We start from the raw sequence: 14,281 nt of genomic DNA, 5'->3' as shown, positions 1-14,281 counted from the left end.
ACTGCTGCCAAGGACAAGATATCTGGTCCTGCAGCAGAACTGGTCATATCAATGGCAAAGTCATATTGATCTTTACATTCTGCCAATCTCAATGAAAAACTGCCATTTGGGGCTATTTTCCAGCCAGTTGGAGGCCAATGTTTCCAATGTAGGCTCCCACCTCCAAATACGGTAGCACAATCAAGGAAATGGAGAAAAACAGGCAAGAAAACATTTATAAATTAACTATACTGTTTGTAATTGTTATTTATATATTAATTATAAATTAGAGACAGACTGGGTAAGTGGAGAGAATGGGGAGCACAAGGAAAACAGGGAAAGTAGAAGTGTTAAATTTATTTTATGTTTTTGTACTATAAAGATTATTACAGTAAAACTACCAGAACAGCAGAGTTATGGTACTATTTATACTGATTTCAGCATCAATGGAAATAAATGGCTGGTTCTGGATGACTAGACCATCCTTTGATCTATTGTCAGTCTAACAGAAACCAACACAGGGTAACTTCATACTGAATCCTTTTTTTATTATTTTATTTTACACACAGCCACTGCAGAAGCCACAACTTCAAGTGGCAGTGTTAAATACACTTGGGTTCAAAGTGAGACAATGTTCCAACATTTAATTAGAGAATAGCAGTGTCCATCTTTACAGGATTTTCTGCCTCAGATCAAGTTGCTTAACACTCTTGCTAGTTAAGAGACAACCCTTTAATTTTTACTGCGCATGTCCAAACTTTAAACTGCATAATACGACACTTCACTCCAATCCTGAAGCATTCATAATTTGTTGCACTCTTGAGCATGCTCAGTGGGTTAATGACAAAATTCCATTATGGATCCTTGACAATCTCCCTCACTGACTTCCTCCTTTGAAAGTTCTTGCCTCCATGCAACTGCCTTTGCTTGGGAGGATGGGACAGTGTAACATCATTCAATGCGCAAATGATGAGGGTAAATTAGAAAATATTTAACTGGGCATTCAAATCTATACTATCCATTCACAAGACCAGTGTCCCAGGTAGAGTTTTTGCAAGGCAAAATTGGGTCAAACACATCATACATATGACTAGAAAATGTGAGTTCTCAGCAGCACTGGGATTTGTGTAAGCAACTAAACAGTTACGCAGGTTGATTTTAGAAAACTAGCTAATCTCCAATGTTACTCATGGACTGGAGATAGTGGGATATCAACATTGATGGTACAGTCTCTGGCAGCGAGGGCATACATCTGCTGAGGAGTTAAAGGTCACCAGCAGGGAAGCCCACAAAGCAGGGATGGGAGGAGGAAAATCCCACATGCAAGGAACTAACAGTAGTAAAAATGAGATAAATAGGAGCTCTACAAATGGAACAAAAGCCACAGCAAGAACTTCTAAGGGGAGGCCTGTGGAGATCAGTGTGGCAAGATGAAATGGATAACTGTATTGGTTAAGTTTTTCATTTGTTTTGCAGAATTGTTAAATTTTGTATGCATTTATCATATTATGTGAATGTTACTTGTAGGAGTATATAGTCAATTCCCCTTCATTCAAAGTTGCTTAATTTGAATTATCTGCTAATTCGGATTGAAACTGTGTAAAAAAAGCCTCCTGTGCAGTTTAAGCAAACCTTCTTAAATCGTACAACTGGATAATTCACATTTTTTCAAGCAAAAGAAAATTTTGAATAGGAATAGATTGTATAATAAGGTGGACGAGCAACATGACCACTGGTAACTTTTCCCACATATTTGTGTTTAAGCCAATACGTTACTTGAGCCACAGAAAAGCATTTTTGGGCTACAAACATATTTGAAGTGTGTTGCAAAGAATGTAATTATATAGATTAATGTGCGAATGTGCAATAGACATTTAATCTTGGTTTCTAATTGTACTTATTACTGGATCCCATCAAATTATGCCACAATTAGAGCCAGTAAAATGACATGCATGAAACTACGGTCAAATGGTTGCTATAAAGGGAGGGCTATGATACTAGTGAGATGAGCTTTAACTGACTGAATGGCATTTTCAATGAAACTACTTTTCTCCAGAAGGTGGGTACTAAGGCTAGAGTCTCCACCTTAAAAGGGCAAGAACACACATTAACATTATGAAATGGATACTAGTTAGCTCAAGTCCAAAGCTGGTTGCATTAACCTCTAACTGTTAAAGTCCTACTTTTTTGCTCTCACTGGAAAATCATTTGCCTTTTTCGTTTGCTGATGAAGATTAAGGGTTAAAATGTTTCAGCTCCACTCACTTGATAAAGGAATGAGCGCTGAGTTATTACACTTGTAAATGATGGACATTGCTTCTCACTACCCGGAAGCTGTGAAATACTGAACCTCACTTCTTTCCCGCAGAAGCCTGTGTACAAACAAAGGCAAACTTACAAAAACAGCTGAGAAACAAAAACATCTGCTGCCAACTATATAGTCTTTAAATTGCTTGTTTTAAACAGTTTCCATTTGTAGTTGTATCCAATGTTTTATACCTGCAAGCAAGTGAAAGTACCTAGTTTGAGGATGTTACTGATATTATCAAGATATGCAAACTGCTAAATAGTCAAATATCACTGCATCATATTCAAACAACTGTTCCTTTTGTTTCACAAACAAGAAACTCTCACCAAACACAAGTGAACTTAATCATCCTATTTCTTGAACGTTTTTCCACATTTTAATTTTCCATACCCTTGTTGCAGTGCAATACTAAGTTGTTTTCAAGTAAACACAAAATACTGCACCACTGCTTCTTACTGGTCTCAATTGGTTTTGAAAGGAGGGGCAGTAGTAGAAGGGAATTTTACTCAACACTAGAGTAGAGCCTGAGGTAGCCAATGTATTTAAAATATAATTTTAATGTGTTTTAAACTACATTTGCATTTATTTAGTCTGCTAGAGGCTGTACCAATTTCTTACAATTAGTTGTTTCTAAGTAAACGCTAGACATATTTTGGCAGAAATCAGTACTAAGAAATTTTCATTATTCCACCTCTGCATTTTTCCTAGCATGGTGGAAAATGTGATTTTTTTTTTTAAACCATCAGCTTCCCTTCTTCCCCCAAAAGGCTTTCGCTGATTTGGATAGGTGATGATATTGGAATTCAAACTATAATCTCCTAGACAAGAGCCTACTGCTTGAGCACCGAGGCCATCAGACCACCCAAATACAACAAACTTTGGGAATTGTTTTAATACTCGTGCCTCTATCCATGTTGTTCTACCCTTAAAGCTTTTAATATATTTGACTTCCATTTAGCCTTTTTTCAGCAAGCAGCAAGGAATACAGGTGCGACAAAGATTTCAATGCTAATGCCACAACATGCTCAATTGATAGGCACCTTGGTCAAAAAGTGGCAAGAGATGGTTCTAGAACTGTAAGGCAAAATATTCTGTAACCTGAAATACACAATAATCTAACACAAGGGTGGAGTCTTACCACATGCTACAAGGCCACTCTAATTTTGATGTGGGACATCAAATCCCATTCTATACTCTTTGTCAGGGAGAGGTACACACTGCAGGGCATCCATTTTATTCCTCTGGAGATATTTGTTGTACATTAAGTCTACCTGCTAAAAGGTTGGCTGAAAGTTCACGCAATTCACTGATCATGTGGCTAATGGATTGAAGTGTTAGGCAGTCAGGACTCTATGGCATAAGGGCTGTGAAGAAAGCATCTTAACTACCACATTACTGGGCCAGCTTATTAAAAAGAACTTTTGTCTTGCTGGGAGATCATCTGTTAAAGCAGCATCACTTTTTTTTTGTCATCCTGCTAAGAATATAGTTTTAAAAAATAAATAAAATAAAATGCAGGTAATACTCTTTACATACCACAGCTTAAAAAAATCTGTAGTCTCCAAGAAACAACTGATTTTTTTTAATAAACTGCTTAAAACAAAGATGCCAGCACTGAAGTTAAATTTATAAAGCAGACCTTGGCAACTGAAAATGTATGAAAATACAAGTCATATGGCTGTTTTGAAGTCTGTAATGATACATTTGTACCATCATTTGCACATCTGTATTCTAGTTATAACAAACAATATTTAAAAAATTTTTTGTGTTTGAAGTTGTAGCCCAACAGTCCCTCAGTCTAGCTCATCAGCACAGTATAAAAATGGTTATGCAACAGATGATCATCAGGCGACTGGACATAATACTTTAAAGCAATGCAACTCAGTTTTGAAGAGCATATTACAAGTTAAATATTGGTCATATTTAAATGACTCACCCCTGCATGCTCCACCCATTGAAACACATTTAACTGCATGTACTTTCAGATAATGGTTCATTTCTTAAAATAATGGTACGCTGAATTTTTTGATGGGAAAGGGGGGAAAAAAAGAATCGTCAAAATATTTGTTATTATTGGATTTCAAATTGCTCTAAATTTCATTGTACGCACCAAGCACTGTGGCTACCTCAGTGTTATAAATGTTAACATTCAATGGCAAGACAGTTTTAAGACTGCCAACGGGAGGTGTTGATTTCAAGGCTGGGGAAAACATCATGGATTAACAGAGGTAACTATCCCGTATTTAACCTACCTTGCCCCTTCCAAAAATTACTGCAGTAACATATATTCACAACGCTGATTCTTCAGTCGGCTATGACTTATCACCATTGATAACATCTGACACGACAAAAAGCAAAACCTGCCAAACTCAGCAACACCTTTTTATAGTACTGTTCTTCAGGGCAATTACAGTTTTACACCATAGATTTGAGCAGTCCAGAAGGAGACTTGCTAAATTCACTTCATTTGAAACCCTTCCACTGCCTTTAGTGAAAGCTAATCTTCACCAGCTGTTCCTGAGCTGGATGTGAGATTTTGATCTCCAGATTTCATCAGTAATGAACAAGACAAGTGTGTCACATAACCCCGATAAGATTTTTTTTGTACAAATAGTGACATTTTCAGAAAAACCATTAAACTAAAATGTGGAAGAAAGTAAAAGTCCTTTAAAGTAAAAGTTGTATTTAGTAATTGTTTCCTTTTAATCTCAATTAATAAAGTCCAGGCAGATCTCAAGAGTACAAGTTCACTTGTAGAGTCTCCTTGCTGGATCCAGAGTGCCCTAGCAGCCACTTTGCTATTATTGTCTTCCCAAATGGAAAAAGGGTCAAATGGCAGGGCGAAATCAAGGCTTTCTTTTGTTGCTGGCTAGGTTCTGGGAAGGTTGCACATCTCACATTGGTCAGTGCCTGGCTGGTTCATAAAGGTGCAGTGTCTACAGGACCACATAGCAGTGGGAGTGGACTGCTGGGATCCTCCCACTGCACCGTATTCTGGAGCACTGTTTGGAGGGACACCCACTGTACCTGCAAGGAGAGAGCAACTGATTAGTATCTAGGCCGCAGAAAGTAAAAAAGCAATGCCGCATATGTGATTGTGAGCAGGTGCGTTCAACATACAAATCCATTTAGGTGAAGTTAAGCATGAATATGACTGGGCGAGAGAGGGAGATACAAACTTCAGAGTTGGTCAACATCAGGACAGGAGAAAAAGACCCAGCCATCCAGCATTAACATTATGAAAGCAATTCCCATTCTGACCTCCTGTTAGTTTCCTGTTGTCAAGCAGCAGCTCAGAGTCTAACAGGAGATTTATTGTTTCATATTCAGTGGAACTGACATGGTTGGAAGTTTGTATTGTTCAAAGGCACCTTTTCTAGAACATCAGTACCCAGAAAATGGGGTAAAGTTTGCAAAGGAAACTCCTGCATAAGACAGGCAAGACTTCCATCAATGCCAGAATTACAAATAGATTTTCGCTTCCCAAGATGTAGTCATGAGCTGTCCATGGAGCTACTAAATGGGGATGAAGCAATTCTGTATTGGAAGGAAGTCAACCTATTCTCTTCTCACGTAACACCTTAAAAACTATTTTAGAGCTACATTAGGGTCTGATAATAGGTTGTCTATCTGCCATCTCAGTTAGGGAATAGCATTTGGAGTGAGGCCTAAAAGTGAAAGATAGCTTGGAAAATGAAATGTAGCTAATTACCAATATAACTTATACTGGTCATTTCCTTTAACGAGCAAGTTTCCCCAGTTACCAAAACTTGACATCTTTGTTGCATATACATAATGAGATAGAAAAGTTTTTAAAAAAACTTGTTCTTTGGATGTGGGTGACACTGGCAACTTTCCTACATTACAACAGTCACTTCAAAAGTACTTCATTGGCTGTAAAGCGCTTTGGGACATCCTGAGGTCATGAAAGGTGCTATATAAATGCAAGTTCTTTCTTTCTCTTTTTTTCATTTATTGCCTATCCCAAGTTGGCCTGAAAATTAGTAGCAATTGTTTTTACATCTGAGTGGTTTGCCAATACCATTTCAGTGGGCATTAAGAATCAACTACATAATGTGGACCTGGAGTCACCTGTAGGCCAAACTGAGTAGGGTGGCAGGTTCACTTTCCCAAAGGACATTAATTTTTTTTACTGGCAGCAACCCACAAATTAACTGAATTCAATTTCACAATTTGCCATTGTGGGATTTGAACTTCCAACTTTTGGGCTGCTAGTCTAGTACCATAATCAGTATACTACCGTGCCCTCCCTTTTCTGTCAATTTTCAGTCCTCCCCCCTGTCACGAAGGTTCCACATGCATCAGGCACCCTTTGGCATCTTGCCCAAGTAGCCATTATTCTTGTTTGGGCCTCAACACTGTCGCCATTGGGTAGGGCGAGAGAAAGCAGAGAATTTCTAACCAAACCAGATCTGGTTCTCAATAGGTGCCCACGCATACACTTTCAGCAGTGGTCACTGATTGATTTTTCCCTTCCCAACTCAAATGTGTTGGCTGAGATCAGGCTTTTAAGCAGAGACCAAGGATCAAACCTGGAACGTGCTTGCTCCTATCTACTCAAAGCCTAAACTCACTAACGAGAAGCCCTTTAAAAAAAGAGTATTTTTTAAAACGACGATTCAGCTGCCAAAACATTTAGTTGTTGCAACACGTTACATTCACGAGCTACTTACTGATAGTCCTTTTTAAAAAAAAAGTGCATTGTTCACATATAATCATATGTGAAGATTGGGCAATGATACCAGTAAAGGCCACTATGTAACTGAGAAAATGTGCAGGAAATTAGTATTCTAGATGATGGCTGCAGATATAATAGTAGATATCTAGCTGTGACCTCTGGTTATTAGCTTCAGATTTATTGCTATGTGAAACAAATACACAATAGGTCAGTGATTCATATATTTCTACAATTGCTGCTTTGACCTGCTATCACTACCCAACACCCTTATTCTCCTTACTGCAGAGCTGTTCAATGGTAGCCCACTGCTCTGATCTCTTCCAGGTCTGGGCGAGTTCCTCATTCCGTGTTTTCACTGCTTCCAACAGCAAGTTGATACTATCCTGTCAAAGATATGAAACAAAGAAGATTATGTATGAAGATATGTAAAATGGCTATTCTGCAGGCCTGACGCTATTTGATGCATACTCTAGTGCATGCTGTTGGGACGAGAGATGAATGAGAGCTTTAATTAGCCTGTTCATAACAGCTTCAACTGAATTCAGTTACTTCAGAGCCAACTTTAAATAACCAAGGGAAAGTAGTTTTTAATTCCAAAATGACAAGTCATTTGGATTTGCAGCATTTACATAGAATTTAAATTGAATTTACAGCACAGAAACGGGCCATTCGGCCCAACTGCGTCTGTGCTGGTGTTTATGCTCCACATGAGCCTCCTCCTAACTTACTTCATCTAACCCTATCAGCATATCCTTCTATTCCTTTCTCCCTCATGTGCTTATCTAGCTTCCCCTTAAAGGCATCTATGCTATTTGCCTCAACTATTCCTTGTGGTAGTGAGTTCCACATTCTCACCACTCTCTGGGTAAAGAAGTTGCTCCTGAATTCCTTACTGGATTTATCAATGACTCTTTTATATTTATGGCCCCTAGTTTTGGACTCCCTCAAGTGGAAACATGTTCTCTATGTCTACCCTACCAAATCCTGTCATAATCTTAAAGACCTCTATTAGTTTAATTGTGATCTTTGAACTGAAACAGCTAAGAATTTAGAATAAACTCAAATTACAGCCATTGTGTTAGTGGGGGAATAGATAAAAATAATCAATTTACAGGTGCAGGGGGAAGATAAAGCACATACATTGCAGTACTGAGTCATCATTTTGTCACCTGCATGTCAAAAGCAATATAAACTTGAAGTAAAGGTCTTTTTTATTTTTGTTTTGAAGTTTAGATTCAATGCTAAAGCAACTGAAGTTGTATAAGTTTATAATGACCATTACTGATTTTCTAATGCATTTCATTACCTTGCCCTCCATGTAGATTTAGATGGGCCAAAACATGAGTCAGGATAATACATCAAATAGACAATATGGCATGTGGATATGGAAAACCCTTATTTTACTTTTATTTAGCAATAACCACAACATTCATCAAGATCACCACAATAAAGTATTAAGCTGAATTTTGAAGAAAAATCATAAGATTAATCCTTCATTCTTAGGAATGAATAGTTGCAAAAATGTTTGTATATATATATTTTTTTTTAGAAGAGGTGAAGAGACAATGCTTTCTCAAAATGAAAACTAATTTGCAGAAACAGACATGCACTAAGGAAATATTATACCTTGACATGTCACTAGTGAATATTTACTCACATCACTTCCAAGTTCTTCCACTAAATTTGGTACCTGCAGATTCATGGCCTTAAGGTAAAGTTTACATCTGGCTTCCTGTAGTGTTTTTGCCAAGGATACCTAGCTATATGAGACTTGCTGTGAGGATTTCATAATCTGTGACTAAACCCTTCAGGACAATTTGGCCCTAGGCTTTGCCAAAAACAGAGTGCTGTGGAATGAAGTGGTTAAAAAAAGAGATGCCACCTCCTGCTCCCAAAATTGGGGTTTGTCCCAATGGTCCTAAAGCAGCCATATCTGACTCCACATTAGGTGACAGCTAAGGGAAATCCTTGCCTCAAGCATGATTTATTGCTTTCTGATGATCTGCTTCTTTACGGGAAACTCACTTGGGGCTGACAGGTGAGAGTATCAGGCCATGCTACATTATGACCAAAACCCTTGATTACATCAGTATATAACTGAAGTCTTTTCACAATGAATGTGAATGAGTTTTCCTTTTCGCTTTAAAAACGTATTTATGTTCAGTTATAATATCTGGAAGAAATACATTGAGTGTTTAACACTAATTATTACAAAATGAACTTAACCATACAATATTCCATCATTCGTTGTATTTTCTCAATAAAGGAAAATAATTTAATCTCCAACAATGCAAATACTGTGAAGTCTAGTGTGCAAACCCAGACTTGCGCTTACTTTTAAATTCTCCTTCAAGGGGGATATTCTACATCTGAACAGTTTAGATGACAGGTAAAAATAGGAAAGTAGATTATACTGTGGCACAAGATATATGCTCGAATTTACAATAATCATTCAACATGGCTTTTCCCTTATCTTAGTAATCCAGAATAATACTTGCACCATTTTACTAGATTTGAACAAAGAATGCCCTCAAGAAGAAACAGGTTTGTTAGAAATATTCCAAACTATTGGAATTTTTCCAAAAACAATGTTAATTCAGGTTCAGTAAAATCCTAAAAATAAGGCAACATTTAGAATTTACATTTAAAAGGTGTAATTCAATTCCAAATAGTATCAAATGGGATGTCATATCTTAAAATCTAATGTATGCTGGCATTTACTAATATATAACCGCCCCCTTCAATGTGATCTAGAAAATGTGATCTATACTTTTGTTGCTAAAGGTGATAATTAACATTAATTGTAATAGTCATTATTAAATAGAACACAAACATGATTAATTATTTGAAATTATGACTATACTGAGCCTCAGTCAAGTGTATGACACACAATGCTCAGCAAATTCTAAGCAGTTCAACATTTTGATTGATCCTGTTCTCCAGTTGATCACTGCCAACCAAAGTGCTCCACACAAACAGTGCTTGCTGCTCTGAGCTAAAACGTAAAGTCTGGAAATGATCTGAACAGACATTCACTGGTAATACGCCAATACAGCAAACTGCTTCCGACTCTGAATCAACTCTGGGTTTGGTGCCCAGACAAAAATATGCACGCATACAACACTCTTGCAAAATCATTTCATATCTTGGTTGAAATCAATTCATTCCATGGCAGTAAATATTTTAAGTATTTAATGAACACAAATCTCTCCAAAACAGAAGTACAATAAATGCACATGAAAATTATTATTGGCAGCCAAGTAATCTAAAGGTTACACTAAGATTCCTGGAATAATTTTCTCCTGGAGAATACACAAACATGATTAGCACTAACAGTGTAGAGCAGGCAGAGTTATATTTTCTAAAGGAAGATGTATGCAACAATGGACAGCAAGATCAGAGGACAGGACAGTTTTCTACATATAGCTAACAATATTATTGCGCATTTAATTTATTCTCTTTTCCTCTTTATTTGTATAAAAATACATTAGTGCAATGAATCTGCTCTTTATGGGTGTTTTTGCAAAATAATGCAGGCATTCTTTCAATCATACGGAGATTGTCAGAACAGTCACTTAGAAATTTGTCCTGTCCCTTCCCAACCCCAAACATTATATTCTAACTTTTATTTGCTCTTGCTTCTCTTATTTTCCTTATTACAACCTAATCTTTTTCTCTAAACAAATGATTCCTTTTCTTTCATTAAATAGAGCACTTCTCATTTCTAAAACTGGTACAGGAGGATAGTTCTACTTTGTCCAATAACTACATCACAGAATGATTATTTTGAGCAGGGGATCTAATTGGCAGACAAGATTATGCAACAAAAAGGCCGTTTTGACCATCAAGTCCTTTTCCTCCAGAGCATACACAAAATTGCTCTGTCGTGTGCTCTACACAATTTGCTCAATCTCTTCAGGGTAAATAACTTACCACAGCTAAACACTTCTGGACAATAACACTTTATGACATTTCTCCTCAACCTTCAAAGGTAATTTATCAAAATTCCAGGACACCACTCCAACTTGACAAATCATGATATTCAATTCTGACCAGTTGAGTTCTACATATGACACATTCATAGTCCCAGCAGCACAACAATCATTATGTACTTTAAAGTTAATCATCTGTGCCTATTCTTGATCCAATAATTTTCAATTGAATTTTGAATGCATATATACTTTATCTTTTTTTTAAAAACTTAGTTGAGATCATATTAACTGTTTTCTTACTAGGAGTCCATTCTATATAACCTACACTACTCTGTGGGATGCTTGAAGTTTGTTAATTCTGAGCTCATGGCTTTTTGTTCACAGTAAGTTAAATAATGTTCTGATACCTGTATTATCTAATCATTTTAAAGATCTAATCATGTCCACTTAATTTTTTTTCTGGCTGAAGAAAACAACCTTGGTTCTGTGAGCCTTTCTTCATAACTTAGAGCTCCAAGTCTCACAATTATCTTTACCACTCATCTCTAAACTCTACCAATGCAACAATGTCCATTTCAAGTTAGGGTGGCCAAAATTAGTCATAACATTCTAAATATATCCCCACCAATAAGTAACACAAGCTTAAAATAATACATTTCAACTTATAATCAATGCCTTTGACATGAATGATTTGGTAACGAGCCCTCCCCAAATCCTCCACTGAATAGAAATACTATACATAAAAAGTAGTAGGTACTGCTGCATAGTGGTTATGGTACTGGACTGGTAATCCAGGGACCTGGACTAATAATCCTGAGAACGTGAGTTCAAATCCCACTACGGGATTAAGAATTTGAATTCAGTTTTCAGAAATATAAATCAGATTATTGTAAAAACCCGACTGGTTCACTAATGTCCTTTAGGAAAGGAGACCCTTCACTAAGCCGATTTGGCCCATATGGGACTCCAGTCTCACACCAATGTGACTGACTTAACTGCAAGCCACTCAGTTGTATCAAACCGCTACAAAGAATTCTACTGTGGTTCAAGAAAAAGGCCCTCCACCACCTTAAGGACAACTAGGGATGGACAATAAATGCTAGCTTTGGCAGCGATGCCCACATCCCAAGAATGGCAAAAAAACACCTGCACAATGGCGCACTCTATTGCAAGGTTATACTAGCAAATGTCCACACTGCTGATGGGATGGATTCAGTCCTGAGTTTGGTTTACTTTATATCAGTTATGGTTTTGTGCCTGTGTTTCAAGTGAATTATATTGTAGAGTCAATTCAATCCTGGTCACTGATAAAATTATCACATTATTCTGAGATGACTAACATCGTAACAAAATTCTTTCATTAATAGACAGAACTACATAGAAATTAAAAATGAATGCAATATATTTCAGAAGTTTTAGTTTACAGTTGGAAGCAAGCCTAGAATCAGAAGGTTGACCAGTCGAGCCACAAATGTTTGAATCAAGTGTCCCACAGCTGAAAAACACCATTGTTTCCCAAATAAAGCAACTAAGGCTGTTAATAAAAGAACAGCTCCTAAACTGGAAATCCATGTTTGAATGTGGGCTTATATAGTCTGCAAGTGCTATTAAACTTTAAAAAAAATTATTATATAGTGGTATCTAGACCACAATATATGCACCAACTATAGCACATGTAGCTTCATATCAATGCTGCACCCTTACATTGACAATCATTTTAGCAAACACATATCATCTTATCTACTCTGCACTCATTCCCATTTCTAGACCTACCAGCTCAACTATCAAATGCCTTCAACCAAGAATGTAAATGAAAAACTGAGCTTTGCGTTCAGTGGACAGGAGGTCTGCTTGCCACAAAGTGACTGGTTCCAACACAAGATTACATGCAACCCAACACCTGGGTGAAAGAATTAATAAAGCTCCCTTTAGGAGTGGCCACATGTCATAGAACACAGGAACTTTAAACAAAGATCAGAAATGTGAAGTGGAGCTCACCCTGAGTGGCATAACATCATTGGTTACCAGGAACAGGAGCAGGTGGAAATCTGAGATGACATCAAGAAAAACTGCAGATTGGTTCTGTGATAAGTAGGAGGCCAGGGTGTGGAAATCCTACAGGAAACAAAAGAAAATATTGCACAATAATATAAAAGGAACACAAGAATAAAACTTGTATTGAAACATTTATCTTTTGAAATTGGAAAAAGTCATCATCCGATGGTGCAGTGGGTAACTACATGCCCTGGTGTCATACAGACCAGTACGGTTGGAGGTCCATACTCTTGTCTGGCTGACTCAGCTGTTCTGAGCCAGGGGGCAATAAGGATGCTACAACTGGACTCAGTGCCACGGGCTGAGGAGAGGAGGAAAAACAGCTAGGATTCCTGTTCCCTATTGCTATTCAGTGGCCTGTGCTGGAAAGTGAATGTGCGTGAACAGGTGGTGAGGACAGAAAGGGCTCTGCTGTGATGCGCTCCATGGCTAAATAATCCAACACTCACTGTTAAGGCAAACAAATGACAAATGGTTGCTTGGGTAAGGTACCCGATATGCATGAAACCAATCTCCAGCAAGAGTCAGCACCTTCAGGAGGAGAAAAAAATGGAAAAGTGGGGGGGAAATAGAAAAGTCTCCACATTCCAGTCAAATAAACAATATTGGCAAAAATTCTAATTTATATGACAGAAGTAGACAGAAAGGCAGAAAGACAGACTTGCATTTATATAATGCCTTTCATGACCTCAGGATGTCCTAAAGCACTTTTTACAGCCAATATATTACTTTTGAAGTGTAGTCACAATTGTAATGTAGGAAACACGGAAGCCAATATGCACACAGCAAGGTCCCAAAAACAGCAATATGATAATAATCAGATAATCTGTTCAATTAGGGTGATCTGAGTTACTTCACTTCCCTCGAAGACCCATTTAAATGTCAAAAAGGCCAATTCAGATTGGGAAAGTAAGACACTGACATCATAGGTCACCCTGGAGTATCAACATTTATAGCTGCCATATAGTTTTTATAAACTGTTGATCCAAAGTCTTTTTAAATAAAATCAGTTGTTCAAATGGTAATTTTTAAAGGAGATATTACAACCAAATAAATTCCTCAATCTTAACATTTACATTTGATCCTAATTAGCAACTTTAAAGAGAATTCATTCCCATCCTGTAATCCACATCATTACAGGATGCCACAAAGCTTACAGGAACAGAAATTTTGCATGGGTGACATTTATTCAGGTGAACCACATCGTCAAACACCACCCATACTGCATAGATCTATTTTAGCAAAATAAGCATTGTAGAAATTCTTGGTATGGGGGTTAAATCCAGAGGCAAGTTAATACCAACTGAG

The 14,281-nt window shown here is 37.3% G+C and overlaps 1 protein-coding gene across 2 annotated transcripts in view; it reads right to left on the bottom strand.

Moving 5' to 3' along the window:
- Positions 1 to 506: 506 nt before the first annotated feature.
- The window catches only part of nploc4 (NPL4 homolog, ubiquitin recognition factor), a 61,359-nt gene continuing 47,584 nt past the window's right edge, over positions 507 to 14,281 (bottom strand). For both annotated transcript variants that reach the window (XM_068004120.1, XM_068004121.1), the window contains 3 exons: positions 12,917 to 13,033; positions 7,267 to 7,369; positions 507 to 5,314 (listed from right to left, as the gene is read on the bottom strand). In XM_068004120.1, coding sequence (XP_067860221.1) covers positions 5,157 to 5,314; positions 7,267 to 7,369; positions 12,917 to 13,033 — 378 coding nt within the window. In that variant the 3' untranslated portion in view covers positions 507 to 5,156. The remainder of the gene's footprint in view (positions 5,315 to 7,266; positions 7,370 to 12,916; positions 13,034 to 14,281) is intronic.

Source organism: Heptranchias perlo, chromosome 23 (genome assembly GCF_035084215.1).
Source record: "Heptranchias perlo isolate sHepPer1 chromosome 23, sHepPer1.hap1, whole genome shotgun sequence".
Taxonomy (NCBI): domain Eukaryota; kingdom Metazoa; phylum Chordata; class Chondrichthyes; order Hexanchiformes; family Hexanchidae; genus Heptranchias; species Heptranchias perlo.
The sequence above is the reverse complement of the archived record's forward strand: the minus strand, read 5'-3'. Positions and strand labels throughout refer to the sequence as shown.